This window comes from Thamnophis elegans, chromosome 3 (assembly GCF_009769535.1).
Source record: "Thamnophis elegans isolate rThaEle1 chromosome 3, rThaEle1.pri, whole genome shotgun sequence".
Taxonomy (NCBI): Eukaryota; Metazoa; Chordata; class Lepidosauria; order Squamata; family Colubridae; genus Thamnophis; species Thamnophis elegans.
The window spans coordinates 16,661,531-16,688,843 of NC_045543.1; the positions used below are offsets into that span (position 1 = coordinate 16,661,531).

The 27,313-nt window shown below is 40.2% G+C and overlaps 1 protein-coding gene across 1 annotated transcript; it reads left to right on the top strand.

Annotated features, from left to right (window-relative positions):
- Positions 1-27,313, top strand: LHFPL6 (LHFPL tetraspan subfamily member 6). The gene is made up of 4 exons (XM_032214518.1): positions 1-293; positions 2,135-2,733; positions 25,546-25,644; positions 27,158-27,313. The coding sequence occupies exons 2-4, from the start codon at positions 2,337-2,339 to the stop codon at positions 27,274-27,276; spliced, it is 615 nt and encodes a 204-aa protein (XP_032070409.1). The 5' UTR covers positions 1-293; positions 2,135-2,336; the 3' UTR covers positions 27,277-27,313.

The window sequence follows — 27,313 nt, forward strand, 5'->3', positions numbered from 1 at the left end:
TGTCCTCCTTCGCCTTACAAGGCTGCGCGCGAAGCTCCCCCTCCTCCTTCTCGTAGGTGGCAGGGGGCGGAGCTCTTCGCGCCGAGGTTTTGGGACCCCGCTTGGCTCTTCCCTCCTCCCAGAATCGAGCGCGGCGGCCGCAGCTGGTCCTGCGCTCCGGACCAAAAGCTGCCGCCGCTGCTGCTGCTGCTGCTTCAGCCGCCGCCTGCCGGCTCCGACGCGTGCCGAGCAGCTGCAGAAAGGCCGCGCTTTGCAAGCTTCCATGTGTGCCCGGGCCGGATCGGCGCAGGCAGGTTGGTAAAAGGAGTTAACCGCGGGAGGGGCGGGAGGAACGGGGACGCGATCCTCGTCCGATTCAAGGAGCCCAGCGCCGCTCGGTTGGAGGCGAGGCGGGCGGAGAAGCCGTTTGGGGCAAAAGGCGAAAAAAAGAGACGTTGCCTGCTCCAGATCTAAGAGCAGGGGAAGGTGGGGTCGGACCCCCGCCCGCTTTTCCTGCGCCTTCCCAACCCCAGCCTCGCGGCTTCTTTTCTCAGTGCCGGATCGTCCCCTTTCGAGGCGGCAATGGGGAGCCCAGCGGAACCCAAACTTAGCAGCAAGTCCAGCGGGGCAGGCTGGCAAGCGCCCCCTCGGCGTTGACGCCCGGCCGTCCGGAGAAAGGCCGTGACTCAGCACTTGGGGGGGGGGGGAGACACCCACCCGCGCACCCCATTTTCCCGTATTGACAGCCAGCGGGGGAGAGTTTGCAAAGAGCTTTGGGGAGGGGGGCTGTTTTCGCCGCCCTCCCCCTCTTTGCGCCTCTTCCTCTCGGTCGCTGCCCGGTACAGTTTCTTTGATCGCGTGGAGTGGGCGAAGCAGGCACCCGGGGGAGTGGGGAGGGGCGCGGCGTGCGTCTCGCTTTGCCGCGGGTGGGTGGGTGGGGAGAAAATCTGGGGATGCTCAAAGAAGGCTCCTCTGCCTGATCCGGGCCTTCTTCCTTCCCAGAAGTGGAGGCTGGGTTTTGGATTTGAAAGGACTGGCAGATTTCCTTCCTCCTCCTCCTATTGCCAAATGCGATCAAGCCCATTCTTTTCCCTTCTGTTGTGAAAAGTGATCTGGGCTGGTGCTTGTTCTTGGTTGGGATCTGGGCAGATGCCGTAACTCCCGGAGGCAGAGCCTAATTTGTGAACGCCTCAACTTCCCTCTTTTACAGCCTCTTATAAAGGCAAGAGACCATTTGCGTTTTTGTTTTATTGTCTTCCTGATCTCTGAGGCTCAATTTGTTCCTGTACACAAAGAGGAATAACAGGAGGAAAAAGTCATGGTACATTGCTATCCTATTTCTCTTAACCACCAGCCTTTCTGCCCCCAAGGTTTTCGTAGCCCTTCCAGGGGTTGTAAGTGGCAGGATTTTATTCAGCACTGATTTCCATGCAACTCAGGATTGATATTGCAAGGCTAACCAGGCTGCAAAAATAGGGATGGCCACTACATACCGTAACAACAGCAGCGAGAGCTTTTAGTATGTGCTTGCTGCCTTCAACTGTCACTGGGGTTTTTTAGTAGTTCTCTGCTATCTCCGTCGGAAGGCAAGGCAGATGTGGGCTGTCCAGCTGACTTCTGTGACGTGACCATGGGCCTTGTGGGGTGGTATTTTCAGACTCCATAAAGCTTCTACTGCTGACTTCCTCATGTCAAAAGAACAAGAGAGCTCTTATTTTTGTTTGCCAACTGACAACCAGACTTGGTAGGAAAGATGAGAGAGGCTGACCTGTTTCTTCACCAAACTAAAAGGTGGGGCTTTGTGATTCATGAGTTCATTTTCACTTGACACTGAAAGCCATAAGAGCAGAGCCCAGGGCTAGATCTGGTGACCTTCCTACAGCTTCTCCCAGCCCGATGCCTGGTAGGACTACCCATCCTATCATTCTGAACACCTTCATTAGAGGGTTGTTGGACTGGGACAAGCTATTCTTTCTCTAACCCAACCTTCAGCCTTGCATTTCTTGCATTGCCCCCCCCCCCCCAGCTTGGTTTCATGGTTTAAGCTTAATTCTCATCACTGCTTTTCTTGGTCCACTTCCCCATGTTGAAAGAACTCATTATAGTTTGCCTCCTTATCCTGCTCCCTTCCTTAATGCTTCTTGTTAAATTACAGCTTTGGTTGGGGATGAAGAAGTAACAAGAAGAAGCTCCATCTCTGCCATACCAGGAATCTTAAGGATAAAAGAAGTGAGTCTGACGGCGCTTATGGAAGATTTCCTTGGACTCCAAGACTCCTGGAACTGAGGAAATACCTGCAGATCTCCAAAACTAGTTTATCAGGTGGCGGATTTTGTTCCAAGCTCCTTTGGGTCATCATGACTGGGAAAATGGCCTCTAGCCTGACTTATGCCGGAGTGATCTGGGCCTTGTTTTCCTTCCTTTGCGCTGGAGCCTCCTGTGTGGGTTTCTTCATGCCTTATTGGCTGCTGGGTTCTCAGCTGGAGAAACCAGTCTCTTTTGGCACTTTCCGGAGATGTTCCTATCCTGTTCGAGATGAGAGCCGCCAGATGACAGTCATGGTGGAGCAGTGTGGACGTTACGCATCCTTCCAGGCCATTCCAAGTGTGGAGTGGCAGATCTGCACAGTGGTGACCGGTTTGGGCAGCGGCCTCCTTCTTCTAGTGGCCCTCACTGCGCTCATGGGATGCTGTGTATATGAGCTGATCTCCAGAACTGTGGGCAGGGTGGCTGGAGGCATCCAATTCTTGGGGGGTAAGTACCTGCAAACTCCTGACCTTGGAACCAAGGCCTGCCAGTGCAGACACAATGCCTCCATTGTTCTTGCTGAATCAAACTCTCTCTTATATTCATTTTCCTGCTAGGGCCAGCCTCTCAATATGGGAGGGAAATATGTATAATGGAAAAAAAGACAGTGAATGGAATTTCCAATGCTGAACTCTTTTTATTACTGTTCTATCGTGTTGTTTTTTTTCCTGTGGGGAAAATAACTGTTTCAGAGTTCATTCTAATCTCTTGCCCCTGAAGTAGTGAGATTTTCCACCCATTACTTGCAGGGAGAGAGTACTTGACTGCTACTCAGTCATGTTTGCCTGAAGGAATTGTTCTGGTGGGAACACAATACACCACAATTCTAACCATTTGTACCAAACAGAAAGACCATTGTGTCTTGGAACATCCCCTCAACAGTTCATATTAAAATGGGGAACATAACATATTAGAAAATCTATATTTTTAGATGGGAGCTCATACCACATTTTGAAAGTTATTCTCCCTTCCCCAAAGTCTGCTCAAGTCTCAGAGACCATTTCCTCTAGTTTATTGTTTCTGACCATATGGTTTTAATTCTAATTTTTCCTTTGTGTGTGTCTGTGGCTGTAATCCGTCTGAGTGTGTGTATGTGTGTATTTGCAGCTGTTTTCAATTCCAACCTCTGCAGCTGTGAAGGGGGAGAACCCCCCCCCCAAGAATTATATAGGAAGTCACATTTTATGACATTTTGTGAGGAGGTAAAGCAGATCTCCCTGCTGAGAAGTTCTGGTTACAAACACATCCATGCAGTTTCTTGGTCAACTCTGTAGAAGTGATTTTTCCATGACTTTCTCTGGCGTATTTTTTTGATTTCCCCAATTTGGCCTCCAGCCTTGAAATACCCTGGTGATGTGTCATCATACTGTATTTCCCTGAAAATAAGACAGGATCTTATTTTCTTTTGATCCCCAGAATAAGCGCTTGGCCTTATTTTCCGGGAGGTCTTATTATTTTTGAGGTGCAGGAGGCGGTGAGCCCACTCACCTCATGGCTGCTGCTGTGTTGCAATATTTTTGGGGAGGTCTAATTTTCCAGGGAGGGCTTATTTTAGCACATGCGCCCAAAAGCTCAATTGGGCTTATTATCCGGGGAGGTCTTATTTATGGGGAATCAGGTAGCACTGACCAGGTTTAAGCTTGCTTAGCTTCCAGATCTGGATATGTTTGGCCAAGTGCTACCCCCTGCTAAGATAAATTTATGGGAAGTTTGTTTTCTGAAAGGGAGGTGATAGTGGTAGAAATGGAAGTGGCTTGTTGATAATGGTCTCATCTTCTCCCTTCTAAACATTTTGGGGGTGGGGGAATGATGTTGCAATGTAGAACTCAGAGAGTACATCAAATTTCTATTTTGATGATATAAGTTAATACTAATGGTTGCCTCTCAATTTCTCTTTAAAGCCAGATCCATGCAAGCCAGGGGTGTCAAACTCACATTGTCATGTGACGTATCATGATTCCCCCCCTTCGCTAAAATGGGGGTGGGCATGGCCAGCGTGTGACACATCTGCCCCGCGGGCCACAAGTTTGATACCCCTGATCCAAGCTGATTAAAAAAATACAAAGATATAGCATGAACTCCAATGTCAGTAGAAAATATCCCACTCACCTATTTTGGGGGATTTCTTCTACTTTACAAGCATACTTTTCAAAGGGCATTGAGTGATAAAAAATTAGCAATGAAGTAACATGAACCTGGTGTAAATTCAATTGGACAATTTTAATTAATTTCTCCAAATGACTTTTATGGAAGCAGATAAATTTAGGTGCTAAAATTTGCTAAAAAAAATTGTAAACCACTTAGAGAGGGCTGAAAGCCCTATGAAGCGGTATATAAGTCTAATAAATAAATAAATAAATAAAATTAATGCTGTGATGTGTAGCAGTATATCTATTATTTTTCTTAATTAAGGAAAATGTACTCCATTAACTATGTTTAAAATAATTATAAGCATTGTAATAAAACAATTTCCAAAAAAAGGTTTTAATCTGAATATAACATATTCATCTCTTTCCTAGTTTCTACTTTTTCTGCTGAATAAATCATTTATTTCAGCTAATAGAAAGATTTCTGAGAAATTTACATAATATTCATGATTAGCTTTGTTTTTACTATATTTAAATAAACATGAACTGTTTATATACATTTTTCCATTGACTGAGCTGGAAAACTTTCTTCAAAAGATTCTAATGTGAAGTCTTCCAGAATACTCACATTTCTAATAGGTGCTTACGCAGTAATATTTGTCTGTTTTTTAAATTAGTTTTGCCATCATTTTCTACCATAATTTTTAATAATTTTCTGTACAAGAGTTTCACTTTGTGGCTGTTTTTACCAAATTTCACCTTTTTCATTAATGGAGAATCTTACCCTAACAATTTGCATTTGTCTTGTAGTGTACTTGAAACTAAGTAAACTTACTCCATAAGTACTGCTGATGTGGAGGCAGAATGAACGTATTTTAATGTAGTTTTGATGTAGTCAAAATGACTGGAACGATAATTATTTGTACTGATTTGTACAGTATATAGTGCCAATTTAGCAACTTGTTTTTGGTGTGTGTGTGTGTCAGTGAAAAGCACTAGGAATATATCTTAAGGCAGTGAATACTAAAGAAAGCAATCAAGTTCAATGCTTTGTATGCTTCACTGTGAATTGTTGTAATTCAAATCTTTTTTTTTATTGCCTTATTAGTTATATGATTAATATTAAGGGCTTTGCAGTCCTGTTTAGTTGACACATTGAAGAATAACTCCTACTTCAGAAAACAGCTTACAAATTCGGATGAAGTTCAAATTCAAATTCTTATTTAATGAGGTTGTGAATGTTGAATTGGAGCCTCCCTTGCCGAATTGTCTTGTTCTCCAAACAGTAGTTGAGCAGTGCTATTCTGCCTCCTACTAAGATGGCTGGTGGAGAGGAACAAGTTGCCCCATGCAAATTAGTTAGTATCCTAGGATCCTTCATTCAGCAGCTGAACAATGTGACAAGGATAGTAAACATGGCAACTATAACTACTAGCCAGACAGAGACTATTCCCTCTAGTTGCAACAACAGGGACAGACTACGCCCCTAGCAACCCTGGGCTAGAAAGCCCCAATCAATAGGCCCAACTTGGACAGCAACTCAAAATGATGATGTTTAACCCCTTGTTTCCTCATCCTTTAGGCAATGGCTGGGGCTGAAGATGGGGGGAAAAGGCCTTTTATATTATTTGCTCAGCTATTCACTTGCAGCTCCATGGGGACAGAGTGATCAGGGGGAATCAAGGGGTTGAGATTTTGCATCAGGTTTTCATGCTGAAACAAAGATAAGAAGCACCAAGATCTTAGTATAACGTACAAAACATTTTGATATTTGATAATTGTGCAGAAGTGTGGTGGACTGTAGGAAAGCAAGGCATTGGAGAAAGAAAATAATGGATGTAGCCTTTTTAACATTGTACAGAAGGGCTGTGAAGGGAAGTTATGTTTCTAAGGAAAAATCTAACCCAACACAAGAAGAATGGATTTATTGTATTAACATGTAACTTCGTGGATGTGAATAAATATATGATTTATTCATTCATTCATCATTGCTCCCTTTTTTCATATGTGAACCTTTCTCATTCTGAATTAAATTTAGTCCTTGCTGAATTAAATTTAGTCCAACCTTACACCTGTTGGCTAGCCTCTATGAAGAGCAGCAGTTGCTAAATTACTGCACTTGAGCCAGGATGGGGAAAAAAAGGCCAGAGGCACACATCCTGTATTTAATAAACAGCAAATCCTGTTTGTACACAAAACATGGCCCATCCCAAAGATTACACATTTCACAATTTTAATATCAGAGTGAATAGCCAGCTAAAAGCTAAACGGGTGGTTACTCCTCTTGTGTTGTATTTTGTAGTACTATTAATTTGGCTGAATCTCTGTTCTTAAACCTCCTGTGGGGTGGGCATTTCATGTAGAGGAAAAACACTGGCTTCATTTACCTGCCTCTGTTCAAGGTAGCCAACAAAATTTTAAACAAGATATAATATAAGGAGTTAAAAATAAGGATTAAAATCAACAATTAAAAAAAATCCCCTAAACCCATAATGACTAAGTGGTTGGTTTTGTAAGCCGTTTAGGGCTAGAAAGGTCAATGCCAACATTTTAAGTGCTTAGTGATTTGCTCTTTTTGCAATTAATACCACAGCCTATTTAAGGTGTTACTTTCTCTGTGTTCCGTTCAGTTGAGGAAAATTCCAGTACTGTTTCATTCTTCATTTTGGAAATTTATATGATTTGGTATTATTAATTCAGAGGGACACATTGGAAGTTTTATTATATCAACTAGCAAGGTTGACTGTTCTTGATTTGCTCAGTCTCTAGAGTCTAGATTGCGTGACCCGTCAAAACCGCGGTCCACAAAAGCGCGATCGATGAAAGCGCGCATATGATGTCATCACAGCGCGACGAAAAAAATTAAAAATGGAAATAAAAATAAAATTAAAGCAAGCCGATTCACATAAAGGTTAGGGTTAGGGTTAGGGTAAGGGTTAGGTTAAGGGTTAGGGTTAGGTTTAGAGCGTTAGGGTTACGTTTAGCGTTACGTTAAAGGTTAGCGTTAGGTTTAGCGTTAGGTTAAAGGTTAGGTTTAGGGTTAGATTTAGACTTAGGTTAAGGGTTAGGTTTAGGGTTAGGTTTAGGGTTAGGTTTGGGGGGGTTAGGGTAAGGTTTTCGCTTTATTTTTACATTTTTCTATCACAGCGCGATGTTTTTGTCGCGCTGTGATGACGTCAAATGCGCGCTTTCATCGACCGCGATTTTGTCGTCCGCGGTTTTGTGGTGGAACCTCTAGATTGATCCTTCTTTCTCTCCTTCTCTCTTTGGCGATTCTAAGTCATCCAGGTCACAGTTGTCCCAAAAGTGCTTTTTTTCAAAAGGCAACTGGACTTGGTTTTTTCTTGAAGAGGTTTCACTTCTCATCCAAGAGGCTTCTTCAGTTCAGTAAAGTCAACTGAAGTGAAGTTTCTCCAGTGAACTGAAGCTTTTTCAGTGAACTGAAGAAGCTTCTTGGATGAGAAGCAAAACATCTTTAAGGAAAAACAAAGTCTAGTTGTCTTTTGAAAAAAAACACCTTTGGGTCTCTCTCCTCTTCAGTTGTGATTCCTAATCTGTCCCTCTCTCCAAGTTCTTTGCCTTCTCTGAGCTTCATTAGCCTTAGTCTGATTGTCATTCCTTTTAAGTCAAGTGTGTCTAACAGTAGGAATCAATAATGCTCAAGTACATCCTAGAATACATTGGAGAACTGCAGATGAATGAGACCCAAAAGTCTGTAAAATGTAGTTACTTCTAAAAAAAAAAAAACCTTGTTCCCGCACCTTCAGATCTCAAGAGATGCCAGACTCTTATTCACTTCCATTTTCTCTTTGATGTATTTACCTGACCTCATAACAAAGAGCTAGGTGAGAAATGAGATCAGTTTTTCAAGTTACATTATTTGTGTACCATGTGTCAGGGATGTGAGTCATTTGCTTTGAAATAATAAAAAATGGGGTATATAAATGTAATTGATCCATTGGGAAGTTCCCCAGCAGTGGAAATATGTCAGTTAGGTAGTCCTGAGGCTTATTATATATAAAGCAAGCAACAAACTCCAGTTCTTTTCTGTAGAGGTAGATGTTTGTCTTAGGAATTCCCCCATGGCTCATTAAAATGTATCAAAGCAATGAAACTCACACAGCCCTAAGTTCTGTTGCAGAGGTGATTGTTGTTTGTTCTTCATTTGAAATGTTTGTCTCAGTTATTCTACGTTTCTCTCTCTTGCTCATCATATTTTGATTCTGCACTAGTTTTTAAGCAAATATTTTTTCAATGTCTCTTACAACAATTAAAAAAATCAATGCATAATGACTATGGAAGGAAATTGTGCATGATTGCAAATATAACACAGGCCTTTTCCTCAGGGTTTTCAGACAAAAAACAAGACATATACCCGTAAGTGATGAAATAATAGGAGAAATGGAAAACACGGGAAATAGCAAAATATCAAATGTTTTCTCCTAAATCAAACCTTTCACCAGTACAGATTGCTAGCAGATTCACACAATGCTTTGAACTGCAAGGCAGATGAACATGTTTTCAGCCTAGTTTTTGTGCAAACCCAGCGTATGTTATCTTATTATTCAATTTACAAAATAAATTAAGCACTTAGATTAATTACACAAATTACAGTGTACCATGGGTGTGTGATGTGAGCATTGACTGCATTTTCAAATTTTCAGATCCTCTCCCCCCCCCCCCCTGCCAGCCCTGCCTGTACTTGCAGAGAGACAGAGGTGAAATGGCAGGAATAAAGCATATGATTAATTTATTACACGGGTAATAGAAATTGTGTTAAATAACACTTTTCCTTTCAACTAAAAAGGGATGCCTGACATATTCAGCCCATAGCATGTCATACATTGACATGAAATGAAAGTTTATTAGTTAGATTTATGAAATGGTAAAAATTGAGAGGTTTATGAAATATATCCTAAAAGTGCTTTTTTCACACCTGGATGACTGAGAATCTCCATAGACATTTATGAAATATCTATTATTTAAACAATATTGCTGGGGGTTGCTCAGGTAATATTATATGTTGTTATTTTAATTGCTTTCTCAAATCTCTCTTAAAAATATGTTCTTGTTGATGTTTTTTGTCCCCCCAAAAGTAGCCCCAATTACCGTAAAGTAGAAGAAGTCTTTGTGAACTATTTCACGTGTTGGTTCATTTATTCTGTGATGCTCTGCAATTTAGGCAGAGCCTGAAGTTGTTGTTTTACCAGTATTTTTAGCTCAACTAAGCCTTTCCTTTTTCCTAATTACTTTTTAAATCCAGATTGAGTATTAAATATCCTGGACCACAATACTAACTAACTTCACCCACAGACGTTAACTAAGAGGTAACCTTTTGGAGGAGGTTGGTGTTTAATTGAATGCCAAATTTGGTTATAGGTTCTGGACTCTGTCCAGGGAAATGCATAGATATAAAAACTAGCACAGAAGAAAAAAGAACCAAGAGGGAACGTTTCATCATCCTATGATCCATACACAGTTTGATCAGAAAGTGATAAACCAGGCACCATTGAATTGAAATACGGTGCACTTCCACTTTAAGACTAATTGCCATCTTGGTGCAAAGTTAGCAAAGGAAACGAGCTTCTATAAACTTGGTATAAACATTTGTGAAGAACCCATTTAGGCTGCCAGAATATTGCTGAGCCCAGATAATGATACATGCATGGCTGGGATCTAAATATCTGATATTTTGTTCTACCTGTTTTCCTGCCAATCTGTCCATTGTGATCTAGTGGCACATTTCTTTGATGATGTTTTACCTGCCAATTATTCACAGTGGAGTAATCCAAAAGAACACCTGTTTCAGGGGTCCTTCCACAAATACTGCCCTGCAAGTTTGATGCAAAGCCATTATCTGGTACCAGTTTAGGTCATCTGCTCCTGAAAGCTTTCTGTTGAATTTAGGTGGCCGATATGACTGATTTTGGTTGCTATCACCATTGCTGTTGGTCTTGCTATCCTGTGAAATGAATTTAAGCTTTTGTAATGTAATCTAAAAAGCAGAGACATCACCCTGCCAACAGAAGTGCGTATAGTCAAGGCTATGGTTTTTCCAGTTGCCATGTATGGCTGTGAAAGTTGGACCATAAGAAAGGCTGAGCACCAAAGAATGGAAGCCTTTGAACTATGGTGCTGGAGAAGACTCATGTGAGTCTCTTGAACTGCAAAATATTTAAACTGGTCAGTCCTAGAGGAGATCAACCCTGACTGCTTTTTAGAAGGCCAGATCCTGAAGATGAAACTCTAGTACTTTGGCCACCTAATGAGAAGGAAGGACTCACTGGAGAAGAGCCAAATTCTGGGAATGATGGAGGGCAAAAGAAGAAGGGGACAACAGAGATTGAGGTGGTTGGATGGAGTCACCGAATCAGTATGTGTGAGCTTAAATGGACTCCAGAGTATGGTAGAGGAGAGGAAGGCCTGGAGAAAGGTTGTCCATGGGGGTCGTGTTGGGTTGGACACGACTTCGCAACTAACAACAACAACAGAAACTAATTGTTATATCTCTGCTTTGAGATTATAGTAATTTTTTTTAGCAAGGAAACATTTACTAGGATATATATTTGGTACATAGATTGGACTAAGGTTATAGGGAAGCACATGAGTTGAAGAGAAGGTGAACAAGTTTGCTTTCTTTCCTCCCCTGAAGTCCTGTGTTCCTGTTCAATTCTTGTGCAGGCATGGCGTGTAGAAACATCAGTCAGAGTGTTCTTTTGTGGAGAGCTGACATAATGTCAACTGTCTCATTTGCACATGCCACAAAAGAAACTTCTGGGGCATTGTTTTTCTAAAAGTATAGCTTTACTGATAATATTCCATATGGGTACAGAAGAAGCAGAGCCAGTTCTGAGGTTTTTTTCATGCGAAAAGCAGCTTAGCTAAAAAATCCCCTTTTCCCCCTGAGCCACCCACTGTTCATTGTTGACCAAACATATACAGTCCACCCCGAAAGGAGTAAACCCAATGCTACTATGCACAGTGTTGTTATATTGCCTTTTGCCTTCCGCAAAAGGCAAAAGCTCAGCCCAGTTGGTTTGCTGATAGTTCACATAACACCGAAGATATTGCTCCAAGTCCACCATGACACATATCTTTAATCAAGTACCCAGGTATACTTCAGGTATATCTTTAGCAAATCAGCTGTAATGATTAAACCCAAGTGATTAACTAACCATTGCTCCAATGATTCCTCTGTAGAAGGAACAGCACAAAAATTTCCTACTTGCTTAAGCTTTCATTAGACTTTGTTCTGGGAAATTTTCTTCATCCAAACATTTTTAGCCTATTTTTCTCTTTTTACTTAGTAAAAGACAGGCTGTTGCAAAGTATCTGGAAAAAAATATTAGCTCAGCATTGTGTTGTATTAAAAATAAGACTAAATATTTTATTGCCTTCCACATTTCATGGGAATGTGGGATCTATTAGTAACATCCCTCTGTCCCATAAAACATTTCTGACAAAGGTCCTTTTTCTAGTCCCCACTTTTGCACACATGGCTAAAAGCTCTTTTTCCCATTTATGTATTTATTATTCCGATTTATATAGCCACCTAGAGCCATGTATTTGTCATGTGTGAACACATTCCCATGAAATGTGGGAGATGATAAAATATTTAGCCATATGTCTAATGTTCTAAGAAATGGAAGATGATAGATTAGTCCCTCGCAGGCTGTCATTAGTCCAACACAACTATCATTCGTGTTGCCAAACTGCCAGGAGTAGAGATTCCTCTCATTGCAGAAAAATAGCAGGGGATCATAATAATCCCTTGCTTCCTTTTCCAGTAATCATATCAGCCAGCTTAGGCAAGCGCCAGGCATGCATTTGGCACTGATGCTGCCAGCGAATATCCCTGGCATCAGTAGGCAGCACTTTGATATAAATGGAGAATAACAATTTTTATTGCAAGAAAGTTACTCCTTGGAGTACTGCATATAGGTGGTCCTTGACTTATAGCCATTTGTTTGATGACAGTCAAAGTTATTTCTTGTAAAAAATATTTATGACTTCTTGAAATGAAGACCGTCATACCACCCTTGCAGTTAAAGCATGCAATTCGGACTCTTGGCTGTTGGCTCATATTTACAACTGGGTGCAGCATCGTGCGGTTATGTGATTTGCAACCTTCTTAGCTGGTTTCCAACAAGCAGTGCTAATCGGGGAAGCTGGATTTGCTTAGCAACCGTGGTGATTTGCTTAGCAGCTGTGGTAAAAAATGGTGGTAAAATGCGATCTGGTCAGGTGGTGACTTGCTTTATGACCAGACTGGCAAATGATGGAAATTCCAATCCCAGTTGTGATTGTATGTTGAAGACTACCTATAGTAGCCAGAAAATGATCCAGAAAGTTAGCTGGTAATCAAGTTACGATTTTAACCTTTTGTGCCTCAATCTTCAGTTGGGATTCTAGGATTTTTCTCTCCCTTTCCTCCTTTACTTAAAACTGAAATACCAGATAGATTTTGTTCAGAGACATATGTCTATGGAGGTTCTCAGTCATCCAGGTCATGGTTATCCCAAGGGTGCTTTTTTTGGATGAGAAGTGAAATATCTTCAAAGAAAAACAAGAAAGTCCAGTTGCCTCTTAAAAAAACACCTTTGGGTTCAGAAACATAGTTCTTATTGTTGCCAAATTGGAGATTCTTGCTAAGCAAAAATACTTTATCCTTCTTTTCTAATGTTGGCAACTCATCCCTCTTCCATAGTTCATTGATTCCGTATATAGCTTCATGTTTAAAATGAAGAGGTTCAGATGACTTCTTAGTGTATTCCAATTTCATTGTATTTTTCTTAAGGTAATTATTAAACATGGATGCATTTAAATGCATGCTGAAAAGACACACACACAGTGAAGCTTGGTATAAATCTAACAAATAAAATGCTGTTAACATTCAATATTCTTTTATTGGTTTAACTCCAAATTTCTAGATTACCAGTCCAAATGGGCAAATCTTGCCAGTCCTTTTGAAAGCAATCTTGAAGGAGACCGGATTTAGTGAAGAGGCTTTAGCAATTTGGGGCAGGGAAAAGAGCCCGTGACCCGTCAAAACCGCGGTCCACTAAAGCGCGCCCGATTAAAGCGCGTACCTGACGTCATCAGCAGTGCGACAAATACGACCGCAGAGAAAAAAGGGCGCTTTAAAAAGCGCTTTTAAAGCAAGCCGATTCACGTAAAGGTAAGGGTTAGGTTTAGGGTTAGGGTTAGGTTAAGGGTTAGCGTTAGGTTAAGGGTTAGGTATAGGGTTAGGTTTAGGGTTAGGTTAAGGGTTAGGCTTAGGGTTAGGTTTAGGGTTAGGTTTGGGGGGGTTAGGTTTAGATTTACGCATTAATTTTAAGTTTACTGCTCACAGCGTGCTGTTTTCGTCGCGCTGTGATGACGTCACGTACGCGCTTTCGTCGAGCGCGCTTTCGTCTACCGCGGTTTTGTGGTGGAACCAAAGAGCCATCAATAATATATGTCGTGTCCTGAGCTTCCAGGTAAAAAACTATGGAGCACAGCATTGTGACAGAGATTGGCCACCAGAAGGTGAATTCTGGCCAGCATAGTTTTCCTGGACAAGGAGAGATTGTGAGATCACCCACTCCAGACACTACTCCTTGTGAGGAAACTGCAAGAATTGAGGGTTTTTTGGTTGACTCATGAGACAAACAATGGGAGTCAAGGAATTTCAGTTAAGCACAGCTGTAAGGCACCCTATCTGAACACAATGTTTGCAAAAGACTCACTTTCGTAAACATTTCTGGATGTAATCAATTTATAGCTGAAGAGAGATTTTCTGAGTGGCAGGATAAAAGCAATCCACTTGGTGAGTCAGCATTCTTATTGGATTAAAAGTGAGGGGAGGAGAGGGAGCTTCAAAGATTTAAAAACTTTTATCAAAAAGCTTAACATCTGCACAAGTTGCAGATACTGAAACTGCAAGAGGGAGAGACTGCATTAGTGGATAATATGGCTATGCAAAAAATCATTTCATCAATATTATTCCAATTTGCATAAAGGACAACATATTTCTCTGAAAAAAATACATAAATACTTTAAGAAACAAAATTACTGCAGATTACAGGGGAACAAAAAGAGATTACAAATGGAGCATGGTGGAAGGAGGGGTTGCGAAGCTTTAAAAAAGATTAAAACTGGAAAGTTGGTTGGACAAGATAGATTACAAGATTCTTATTATAAATTTTTTGCAGATGCCTTTTATGACCCTTATAAAATACAGTGAATTCTAGTTTACAAGGAGAAAGGATGTCAGAGAACTGGAAAGAAGCCAATAAAGAATTAATTTAAATGATAAAGAAGGGCAAGATTTGATTTTAACAAAAAACTATGTAGGCAAATATAATTATTGGACAATGCCTACAGATTTAGAACAATTATGACTGATAGGTTGAGAATAATTTTACAATAATGTATTGGATCAATGAGGATCAATATGTATTTTACTTAAAAGATACTGTGTTTCCCAAAAATAAGACAGGATCTTGTTTTCTTTTGACCCCCAAAATAAGCCCTTGACCTTATTTTCAGGGAGGTATAATTATTTTTGATGTGCAGGAGGCGGCAAGCATGGTCACCTCATCACTGCTGCTGTGTTGCAATATTTTTGGGGAGGGCTTATTTTCAGGGAGGGCTTATTTCAGTGCATGTGCTCAAAAGCCCGATTGGGCTTATTATCCGGGGAGGCCTTATTTTCAGGGAAACAGGGTAGTTACAGAATAATATCAAAAATTTTGGAGTACTTGGAACAACACAACAAAAAGCTAGCATTGATTTTCTTACTGTAGTTGCAGAAAAGGCCTTTGACAGTATGAACTGGGCTTTTCTGTTTAATGTTTTGGAAGGTATGAACTTTAGAAGAAACTTCATAAAATGGATAAGATCAATGTATAATTCAAGGAAAGCAGATAGTTGCAGAAATCTATAGATAATGGTGATCTATCAAAGTCTTGTGAGATACAAAACGGAACAAAGCACAAATGCCCATTGTCTCTTATCTATTTTAATCCTTAAAACATTGAATAGAGATAGGAGACAACATGAAAGGATTGTGCAAGTAAAGATTTAAAAAGAAACTTATAAGTTAAGAGCTTTTACAGATGATTTGGTGTTGGTTTTGGAAGATCAGGTTTAGAGGAAATTAGTACATTCCAACAGAAGATGAAGATGTTAATTAAAACAATGAAAATAGAAGATCAAATAGAACTGAGGAATAAAATGAGTGATAAGATTGTGGACAAAGTAAAATGGATGGTAATACCATGACAAATATGTAATGCATTTCATATTCAACGTTCTTTGGGAAGATATGAAATGAAATTAAAAAAGATGGGAGAAATTATAACACTGATTGTTGAGAAAAATTTCTGTGACAAAAATAAACGAAAGTCTTGCTTAGAATGATGTTTTGGTTTCGGACAATACTTGTTTTGACAATTGACAATAAAGCCAAGGTTAATATCTGGTTTAAAAGTTATTATATTAGACATGCCACATTGAGAAAATGGAATAGATACAACTCCCAAGTTCTGTCCAAAGTGATGTTTGAAGTGGTATTTGCCAACTTCTCTCTACCTAAGTTTTGCTATTTGCATGATGAGCTATGGACATTATTTGGGAAGTGGGATCTGATGGCTCCTTATTTTTCCTTTGGTTATACAGAGGTCACTCCTTTCCCAAGTGATCTCTGATATGGGTGAAAATCAATTTGCATCAGCATACCTTGTGTTGATGGGACACGGTGGCTCAGTGGCTAAGACGCTGAGCTTGTCAATCGGAAAGAATGGCAGTTTAGTGGTTCGAATCCCTAGCACCGCGTAAGCTCTCATTACTTGTCCCAACTTCTGCCAACGTAGCAGTTCGAAAGCATGCAAAAATGCAAGTAGAAAAATAGGAACCACCTTTGGTGGGAAGGTAACAGCATTCCGTGCGCCTTTGGCGTTTAGTCATGCTGGCCACATGACCACGGAGACGTCTTTGGACAGCGCTGGCTCTTCAGCTTTGAAATGGAGATAAACTACCCCCTAGAGTTGGGAATGACTAGCACATATGTGCAAGGAGAACCTTTACCTTTTCCTTACCTTGTATTATCTCATGGCTGGAGCATGCTAAAACAATTGTCTGGATGAACCCTGGAGTAACAAAAGGTTCTTTTAAAATTCGGAGTTATTTGCAATGAAAACAACAAAATAACTCCCTCCCCCAATAAGTTGAAATGAAGATAACCTAAAGCAACTCTTTATATAGATATAAGAAACTTCTGGCCACTAGCAAACTCACCAGATTTCTACTACTATCCTGCTTGAAGGACCTCAACTGAAGTTCTTCACACAGTTGTTTTTTCCACTTCTGCTTTGGGAAAATTACTAGGTGAGCCCTATCAATCCATTTATTATCTACCCATTTTTTTTCCATGGGAAAACTTCCCAGTGCTTAATGCAGGGCATATTCATGTTTTGAACTCTTTTCTCCATGTGGGAAGATATTCGGAATGATTACTTCTACATGGAGTATGAATATGATCAAATATGCACAAGTCACTTGAAGAATTCTAATTCTAATTGATAATGGAAGTCCTTAGAATTCCTTTGTTGACTAGATAGGCATCTCCAGATTAGGTGATAGCATCCTGAGAAACAAAATGTTCTACTTGTAATTTTTTAGCTATTGCCTATTTTTAATCTCAAATTAATGTTCACTGTACTTTCTGTGACCAGCTAAGTTGCTGCACCAAGCTGACCTTGAGTTGTCTAAATGAGGTGGGACCTTCTTAGTTCTTTAATAAAGCAGATTGTAAATCAAACTAAGAATGTGTTAAAAATTTCTGGAAGAAGGAAAAATGACAAATGTCTTCCATATTGCTGCCAAGAAAACAGTAAAATCCGTGACATCTCCAGATGACAAACTTGATTTGAGATTCTAATCTTTTTTGTAAACATGCTCCAGTTTCCCCAATATTAAAACTGCTGACAGATGATTATACATAAAATATTGAAAGATAGCCCGACACAAAAGCATGTCCCACAGTAGATTTGCCAGTCTTTAAGATGCCGCAAGCTTCTTGTTATTTTTTTTGCGATAACAAACATACTGTCCACTGCCCAGAATCGCATGGCGATTTTAAAGCAAACAATTGATATTTTGCAACGCCGGGATTTTACACAGAACCTCATTGTCCAGGAGCAGGAAAACAAGCCACTGAAAATAGAAAGCTTCCCAGTTGTGTTGCACATGAGTGGATTGACTCGGTCTGCTGTCTGTGATGAATGTATGCAATCAACTGTATGTATGTTCTGCCCGTGAGGCATTGTCAGAAGCTTCAACTTGTGCGGATGAAATGGGGTTGGCAGGAACAAGCAAGAGCGTATTTGGTAGTCACTGCCCTGGCCATCCAGTTTCCAGGCACAAAATCAGGGGTCAAAGTGTCCTATATAAAGCTCTCAAGAGTTTCTTTCTTATGTTAAATGAACTTGCTTCCAATCCTCTATGGGCTTTTCCCTGTCTGGTGTCCTGTGGAGGGTGCAACATAACTGATCAAGGAAAGGCTCATCAAGGCAGAATTTCTAGTAGAGCTGCGAGATTTTGATGGCTTCGGTTTTGTGAAACACCCTCCCAAAGGAGACCACTTTTTCAGGATTGCAAAAGGGCTAAAACTATCCTCCACCACACACCCCCTGTTAAAACAATTGTCTGGGTTGAAAATGTAATTGCATTATCAGATTGTGCTCCTCCTCCTTGGGCTTGTGCACCTCTTGCTGGAAATGAAGGGGGTTTAATTAGCTATTTTAGATGCCGTTTGAGAAGAGCAATGCGGTGTGTAACCTTTATTATTAATTTAGTGGATTGAAGAGTCGGTCGTGAACATTTGGCTACAAGACCTCTTTGTGAACAACGGTCACTTGGGAAGCAATCATTGCTCTTTGCACAATATTTAATTGCTAGGTTGAGAGCCAACAGAGGCGTTTTTTAAAAAATAGAGTCCTAACATTGTTTCGCAAAAAATAAAGCTTAATTTAATGGCAGCTTGGGTGTCAGTGGAGCTTTAAAAACAATCAATTCAGCAATTACTGGCACAACCTTTATCCCCCAATGCAGTTGCTTGTGCCCCTCACAATCCATGAATATATATTACTAAATTAATTCATGCTTTCTTGGACCCCTGCTGTTCAGAAATAATTGTTTCAATAATAAAGAGTTACGTTCTTGCAGCTGCATCTAAGCGGCAGATCAGATAATAGCTAGGTCACTTCTTTCCCCGGGCCATGGATTCTTGCCAACAATTTTGTGTGTGCTGTATCAACAACAGTCAATGTTTTCCTGTTCAGCTGTAGCTAAATTTTTCATGAACCCTGGGCAGTTTGCCTAATAAAAACAGGGCTGTCTCTCAAGCCAGCTTGCAGCATTTGCATGCAAATCTTTAGAAAGATCGGTGAGAAAGAGAGATGAACAATTCACTTTGAATATTTTTTTTTAAAAAAAGTATTGGGATTGAGAAGGTACATGATGCTTAAACATAAGATGTGCAGTTAGGCTACTTTGAAGGTTTAAAATAGTTTTACCGTGATGATAGGGTTGCATCAATTAAAATTGCATATTTGTTTAAAAGCATAAAAGCCAAGGGAAGACATTCTAAAATGAGCAGAATGCAATGAATCCTTACATACAATTAAAATTATGAGAAGGTTCTTGTAGATTTCTGATGAAAGCAGAATGCATAAGTTTATTAGCTTCCTCCTTGGAAATCCATTGCAACTTAGCTATGTTCCTTGGCTTTTTGGTAACGACCAATATCCTGTTGTTTCGGTTCTGCTTAACAAATAGTGAGAAACATTTATACCGTCGTTCTCAAATCATGCATGCATTTCATGCACCATTGAAGACAGTGCAATTCCAGTCCTAAATATCATAACATCAGTTCAAGATTATTTAATTCTAAACATGTGTATACGTCTTTAAAGTCATTCCGTGTAAGGGATATATAAGAGAACAACAACATTTTCCCCCCAGGGCGTCCAGTCCAATTTATGAACTCTCTCAGGACTTTTTGCATTGTACTTTTTTTGTCGTAGCAAAATGTGACTTGTATTTTCCATTCTTTTTCTGTGTGATTGATGAAGCTTTCACAAGCAAGTATGTAGCAGCTTGTGAATTAACTGCACTAAGAAGGAAGACTAGAATAGGAAACAGATCTTTCCTAGTTGTACAGAGAAGACTGTGCATTTGTGTGTGTGCGTCTCTCTGTGTGCTGGTATTACTAGCTTAGAAAAGAATCTACTTATCTATATAGTAGTGCTAATGTTATGGGCAGGTAAACATTTATTCAAATGATTATACAACATATGTTAAAACAATTCTAGTAACCCCTCAAGAGAGTCCATGTGAGTGTAGATGTTAAACAATATTTACTGCTTCCATTTCATCCGGATTTGAGTCCAAAGGAAGGTATAGATACCCCTCCTCATTTTATACCCTAATTTTTGAGCCTATATAATATGTCAAAACACATGATACATGGGCAACCTTAGATATGATGATGCCAAAGTAATATAATGTGCAGTGAGACATCATAATGTAAATTATGTTTGTTGGTACTTCGATTGTAACACAGAATACAAGTACACAAAGGATAGAGTTGCCTTCTTTCCTGTTCAACATTTCCCATTTCCTGTTTTATGTATTATAGATAATGAAAATAATAAAGTGACATGCAGACCAAAACGTCTGAATATCAATTCCTGTGCTTCGTTATAACAAACCCATCATCTTAATACAATAGAATCTTATTTGGATCATCTTCAGTATTTTCTGGGTCTGCTTCAGTTTTGAACTGTCTTTGAGGATTTCTTAAATATATTTATTGTATCAATTCTGTCTCTAATAAAGATGTGGTCTTCAGATAACAAAGATCACTATTAGATTGAATTGCTATCTCATTCTAGTGTGTTCAGTATTCAGGTGTGCTCCTATGCATGATTAGTCAAAAGCCAGTATCACTCTTAAAGTCTATAGTCCATTGTGTACATTTATTATCCCTAGGATTTTAGCCTTAGATTTTACTGACATCACTTCGATATTACAATCAGTGATAGGATGCAACTGGTTTAACAATTGGTTTGGTGACTGCACACTTTATTTAAATTGGATTTTTTAAAATTTAAATTGGATTTTTAAAAATTAAAATCGGATTTTTTAAAATTTAAATCGGATTTTTTAAAATTTAAATCGGATTTTTTAAAATTTAAATCGGATTTTTTAAAATCAAATTTATTTTAATAAAATGCTTTTGGAGTAAAAAAATCTATCTAAAGATGGTTTTCTATTTAAGATACATTAATAATATAGTTTATTCAGCATGAAATGTAGCTTAGTTATGTAGCATGAGACTACATATTCTGCAATATTTACATTTTTGATAAACTCATTCAATGAATCCAGTGCAAGCTGAGCTAGCATGCACTTTAAATAGGAAACCTTCATTTTGTTTGCAAATAATAATATTAAAGATACTAACTACCAGCAAGAATGAGTCCTTACATTTAAATAGCACCTGTCATTTCAGATGCATCATGGCAGGACCTGTTAGTCGGCATCCACTCACCTGCAGCCCGCCATGTCCCTCACCTTGTTGTGTCACTGCCGCATCACCAGCCGTCCCATTAAAGTGAATTGGACTGTTGGTGAGTCAACAGCGGGTCACAAGAGGAGGAGCCGCTGCGGGACAGAGATGACAGTTGCTGTTTAAAAATTATGATTTAAATCGAGTTGATTTAAATCAAGCCTTTTTACTAGTGATTTAAATTATAAATCACTCATTTAAATCAAATCCGCCCTGTAATGCTTAACTAACTGGGATCCTTGCTTTATAATGGGAACAGGGACGGCTGGAATTGCAGTCAGAAAGTGATGTGGTCACATGATAGTGTCCACATTGCTTAGCGAGAGAGAAATTGCAGTGTCCCGATTGCTGTCATTAAATGAGGACTACCTGCATAACAACTAGTTTATACTCACCCTATTTACTGTATTATTCCATTCCTTTCTATTCATGCAAACTACCAGTTTTGGCTTCCACCAAATGCATACATTGCTTTATACGCTGCCCTTTGTTCTTTAATCTTTTGAGGATTGCATTAATTTGGCCATGATTTTCTCTAACTTCCTTTCCCTTCCCATCCATTCATTCTTCTTTCCTATGTTTATTTTGTAACTTAATCTTTATTCATTGAACTTGAAACTGGGCATTCATTTGTATAAACAAGATTAAATTGCTGCTTATTGTATGGGATAGCTTAGTCGATAGTTATTCCTTTACATTCTTGCAGTTTATTTCAACAGGAATTGCATATGATTTCCATACTCTTCCTTTGTTTGAATTTTCATGAAGTTCTCCATATGTTGTTTGACCTCTGGAAATGGTTCTTTTTATTATCTTATGTTCTTCTTGCTGTAACTGAAAATACTGGGAACAAAGAAACAATTTTTTAAATAGCTCTTCCTGTATATAAATCCCTCTTTGTCCTATTAACTGTTTTAATTATGATTCCAAACTATGAAAAAGATTCGTAAGGAACTAGCTTGGGGTTTATGCCATGAATTCACATGCGGCAATCAGTTACATTTTAGTTTCCTTTTTATTTATTTTTCCACCTTGGGGGCAGCTGCTTCATCCATTCATTTAGCAGAGGTGGGGAGCTATGACCCCTTTATGACCATGCTGGCTTGGGAATTCTGAGAGTTGAAGTCCACAAGTCATAAAAGGGCTATAGTTCTCTGTTGTGGCCCAGCAGGAGCCGTTGGAGCTGCCACCAGACTCCGACAGTGAGGGGCCCTGAGAGTCGGCTCTGGAGGATGTGGGGGACCCTGGACAGGGTTCCGACTCCGAGCGGGGTGCAGAGAGGCTGGTTGGCCACCAGGAGGCGCCTGAGCCTTGGACCTGTGGGGAGGAGACAAGGGAGAGTGATCCGGACGCCAGCAGTGAGTTGTTCCTGTGGATGCCCGGCACTGAAGAGCTAATAGGCGTCAGGAACAGTTGCGCAAGTACATGAGGTAATGGCACTCAGCTGGTGGTCATTAAGCTCCTCTCCAGACTATAAAAAGGACTGCTTGTGCACACGCCCCTCTTGCAGAAGTCAATGCAGGAACTAATGTTGGAGAACATGATTGTGAGCTTCTGGTCAACTTAGGGCAGTTCAGATTGGAAAACTTCCATCTGGAGTTCCAGAGGGCTCAGGAGCAGGTGGTTTTCTCATTTGACAAACCCTTGTTGAACTTCCTGGTCTCTGGTTTCACAACTCATCAGTAGATTAAATTTTATGAATGAATATGATTTGGATTTTTCTATTTGGTTTCTAGTCCAATTCACATCTTATTAAAAATGTGCAGCTTCATTTCTTCTGCTTATATGAACAGTCCACCACCCCAGATGCTTGCCTCATCCCAAACACTTAGCTTCTAGGCTCAAATGAGCCATAGTTCTCCCATCCCACTCACCCAAGCAGAGAGACTGCACTGCAATCTCTAGCCATATATGTACCTGTCCAGAACAAATACCTGGCTACAGAATCATGGTGTCATTACAGATTTCCGCACGTTGTATTTAAATGCAAGAAGAAATAATGAAACCTTGATAGCCAGGAGGTTCCTCCCCCTCCCCCTTCCCCCATCCTCCTCCTCCTCCCAAATACATACCCACAAGTATGAAGCCTCAATTTAATTTTACCCATTTCATCGTGAAGCAAGGGCAAAGGGCTTGTTTTACCCCAAAACTGCCATATCTTAGGAAGTGGCACACTTAGAATAGAATAGAATAGAATAGAATTCTTTACTGGCCAAGTGTGATTTGTTAGTGATAGCCATAGGTTACTGTTGTGGCCCAGCAGGAGCCATTGGAGCTGCCACCAGACTCCGACAGCGAGGGGCCCTATTAGTCGGCTCTGGAGGATGTGAAGGACCCTGGACAGGGTTCCGACTCCGAGCAGGGCGCAGAGAGGCTGGTTGGCCACCAAGCTCTGGTGCCTGAGCCTTGGAGCAGTGGGGAGGAGACAAGGGAGTGTGATCCTGACGTCATGCATTGGAGCAGTGGGAAGGAGACAAGGGAGTTGGTCCTGGATGCCTGGCAACGGAGGGCTAATAGGCGTAAAGAACGGTTATGCAGTTACAGGAGATAATTGAACTCAGCTGGTGGTAATTAGGCTCCTCTCAAGACTATAAAAGGAATGACTTTCCACATGCTCGTCACAGGAATCAATGTATTCACTAGAGCTGGAGAAGCTGTCGTGGCTAGCTTGGCAGGCTGGATTGCTGCCAAGGTCAGTCTGTGCTGGATTGCTGCCAAGGTCTAGTCTGTGTGTTAATAAATCCTTGAAGTATCTTTGTCTTGGCGTGCTTTGGTGTATGAAGAGGGGGGGTCAGAAGAGGTTACTAATAAGCAATCAAATCATGTTAGGAAACAAATAAAAATATAAATTGTAAAGATACAAGCATTATTGCGAGGTTTGTCACTTTAATCAGCTGGAGGGAGCCCTAATTGGCTCTTAGTTTTTCCTATTTGATTTCAGTATTTGAGGCTTCAAAGTGGGCAGGAGAGAGGAAATTGTGCTGGATGATAAGTTAAGTAAAATTGGTCGGATCTTAAATAAAGCTGGTTCTTAGAAAAAAATAGAAAAAATCAATTTAAAAATATTACTCTGGTGCAGCTGATGTAAGGAAAACCATTTTCTGGTGGACTGTGATGTAAAGCTGAAATGAATGCAAAACAGATCCCACAAAAACGCTTCAAAGGAATAACTAGAGCTAATCTGCCTGGATAGGTTTATTGATTTGATGTTAAATGCATTGCATTTACTGATGGCTGTGCCTAAGGAATTGCTTCCAAGTGCATAAATTAAGGCACCCAATACATTTAGATTTAGATTATGTATTCTTAGAGGCAAACACTTCTGAAGAATGTATCAAGATATCAAGAATCATAAATGCATGCATGAATGCTGGGCAGGGTGAATCACAAAAATAATAATTATATAACAATGATAGGATAACATCTTCACTTAGATTGCTCTTCTCAACATTTGTATTAGGGATATTTTTTTTGGGGGGGGGGCAGAGAATCAGATGAGCCTCTGCAGATAGCAATACTTGGTTGAACTATCTAGCCTGAGAAGCTAAGCAAGATTGAAACTTGGTTGTGCTTGTTGTTTTCATAAGACTCCAAAACTGAAAGCTGGACTTACACATTCTGGAAGAAGGCAATTGTGAATCATTTCATATTGTTGTCAGGAAGACTACATACTGCATGTGCCCATAACATCACCCTAAGCTAAATTAAACCTGATGGAAACTCTTAAGATCAGGAATTCGGTCAGTTTTTCTTTGGTCAAATACAAATTTCCCCCTTGCTGTCAACATAGCACATGATGTTTCAACTCATATCCTTTAATCTCTCTATATAAAAGGCAAATACCACTCACTCATCACGAAATCTCCAGAACTGTAAAGCCTACAAACTTGAAATTTGGCAAGCATGTTCCTCTTGGCTTCTAGGTGCTCGCTAAGAAAGGAGTTTTCAAAATGACCATCAGATCATTCGTATTATACAGTAATTAACATGCTCTGATGCTAAGGAGTTCTACTTCCCCTCCCCACCTGAAAAGAACTCTGATCCATCTGCTAGTTACCTCACATTCCTTTACCTCAGTTCAAACTGGCAGACGTTCCACTCCTTCACTCAGGAGTGGTCTGGGGCTCCTTACAATACTAAATGTCAGAATCTTACCAAAATGTCCAAAACCTTTCACCTCTGGAACTGCTTCCGGACTCAAGAAGGCGGGAGTGATATTCCCTTATGTGTTTCAATCACCGAATACCATTGAGCCAAAAGATTGAACCAGAGCGAATTGCATTTCTCCTGGATTGTCCGATCACATAGTTTCGTCGCAAAGCACAGGTATCCAGCTAGTCTTTCTATAAATTCAAAGGATTAACATTACATTTGGATTTTTTTAGTTATTCAGTAGAGAAAAAGTTAGAGCACTCAGTAGCCCACTCATTTCTCAATGGTCCACCAACTGTGGACACAGAGACAGAAAGATAAACAGAAAATGAGGATTCTGCCTCCAACCTTCATTCATTGGCTATGTAGTCTGGCTAAAATTATGTTGCTTTCTTTCACCTGTAGGTTTGTTGATTGGTTCTGGGTGTGCTCTCTATCCTCTGGGCTGGGACAGTGAAGAAGTCAGACAAGCCTGTGGCAATCTTTCCGACCAGTTTGAACTAGGTGAGTAATCCTAACCTCATGGAAAATGGCCTTAAATGAAATGGATTCACAAAACAAAACCAGAAAGAGAAAAACACACATGAATGAAAGAAGTTAAGAAAGAATCTTCTATTCTTTAAGAAATGGAACAGCTGTAAAGGAACTTCAGAGACTCATGCCTATGTGCCAGTTTAACTGTGGTTTGGACTTGGCTGGATTTGCATAACATGCTAAGATATAAATCATCTATAAACTGCAATTATTGGGTATGCTTAAATTGTAAAGCAATGATAATAATATAATTATAGACAAAATTTACATCTTTTGATTGCAAAGAGGCCACACAGCTTGGATCTACACATATACTATACTGATTCATCCTGATCCAAACTCAATGCGTATGAAGGTCAGCACCAGCTACAGAGCTGGCAATTGTGATTTCACATTGTTGTGTATATAATTTTTAAAAACCCATTATGGTTTTTAGACCGTAGCGTGAACTGCATCCTTAAGTATCTTTTCTTCCCTAATTTTTGCCTGCTCTATTACTTTAAATCTTGTAATGTGAGTCCTCTATTCCGTAAAGTTAAACTCATTTTGAAACCGTCATCCTGAATTGAATGGGGGGGGGGGGAATCCTACATACAGAAATCAAAAAGGATTGGGTTTCCCCCCACCCATCATACTGCAGTAGAGGGAGAAATGCCCTTGTTTTCAGAGATATTTCCTGATTCCTGAAGATATACCCAAGTGCAAGCTAAACTAGGTTTAGGGGTGGATATCTGGACACATTTTTGAATCTAAAAGGAGTTTTTAAACCCCTAAAAAAACCCTCTGATGCATGCCTGTTTTTATACAAACCTCCCCCCCCCCCCCAAAAAAAACCCTAGGCATTTGATCTGTGCAGGCATCTCTTGAAGGTAAGAAAACTTCAGGCCTTTGCCTATTTTCATATCAAGGAACTACGTGTTTACAAACTTGGTGGGTGAGGAACAAATGAATATGGCCTATGAATACATCTGTTTTCCTTCAATTATTGAATACAGGATTAGAATGCTACTACCGGTGGTGGGATTTAGCCAGTTCGCACCTATTTGGGAGAACCGGTTGTTAACTTTCTAAGCAGTTCAGAGAACCGGTTGATGGAAGAAATCTCCTTTTGTTTTTTTCCACTTTACAGGGCTAATCCTGTTAAGGAAGGCAGGAAGGAAACATTCTGGTGTTCTTTCTAGCCTCATCTTTATGGCCCTGCTTAGAGAAACTGCCTCTCTGGTTAACCCTTATTACATTGCAACAGTTGATCTGAAGCGCCCATTGATGTGAGTGACGTTGAATTGGCCACACCCACCCAGTCACATGACCACCGAGCCATGCCTAGCCAACTGGTCATTAGGGCAGAGAACTGGTTGTTAAATTATTTGAATCCCACCACTGGCTACTACCGATACTAATCCAAAGGGGGGGGGGAGATAGAGAAAAGGCGGAACCGACTTCCAATAATACTGTCTTGGTGTGTCTTTTGTCTCCCCTGCAGGCACCTGTGAAATTGGCTGGGCTTACTATTGTACAGGAGGAGGAGCTGCAGGGGCGATGTTGATATGCACTTGGCTGGCCTGTTTCTCTGGCAAGAAACAAAAACAATATCCTTATTAAAGCCAGAGCAAAACAGAACAAAAAGAAAACAAGTTTT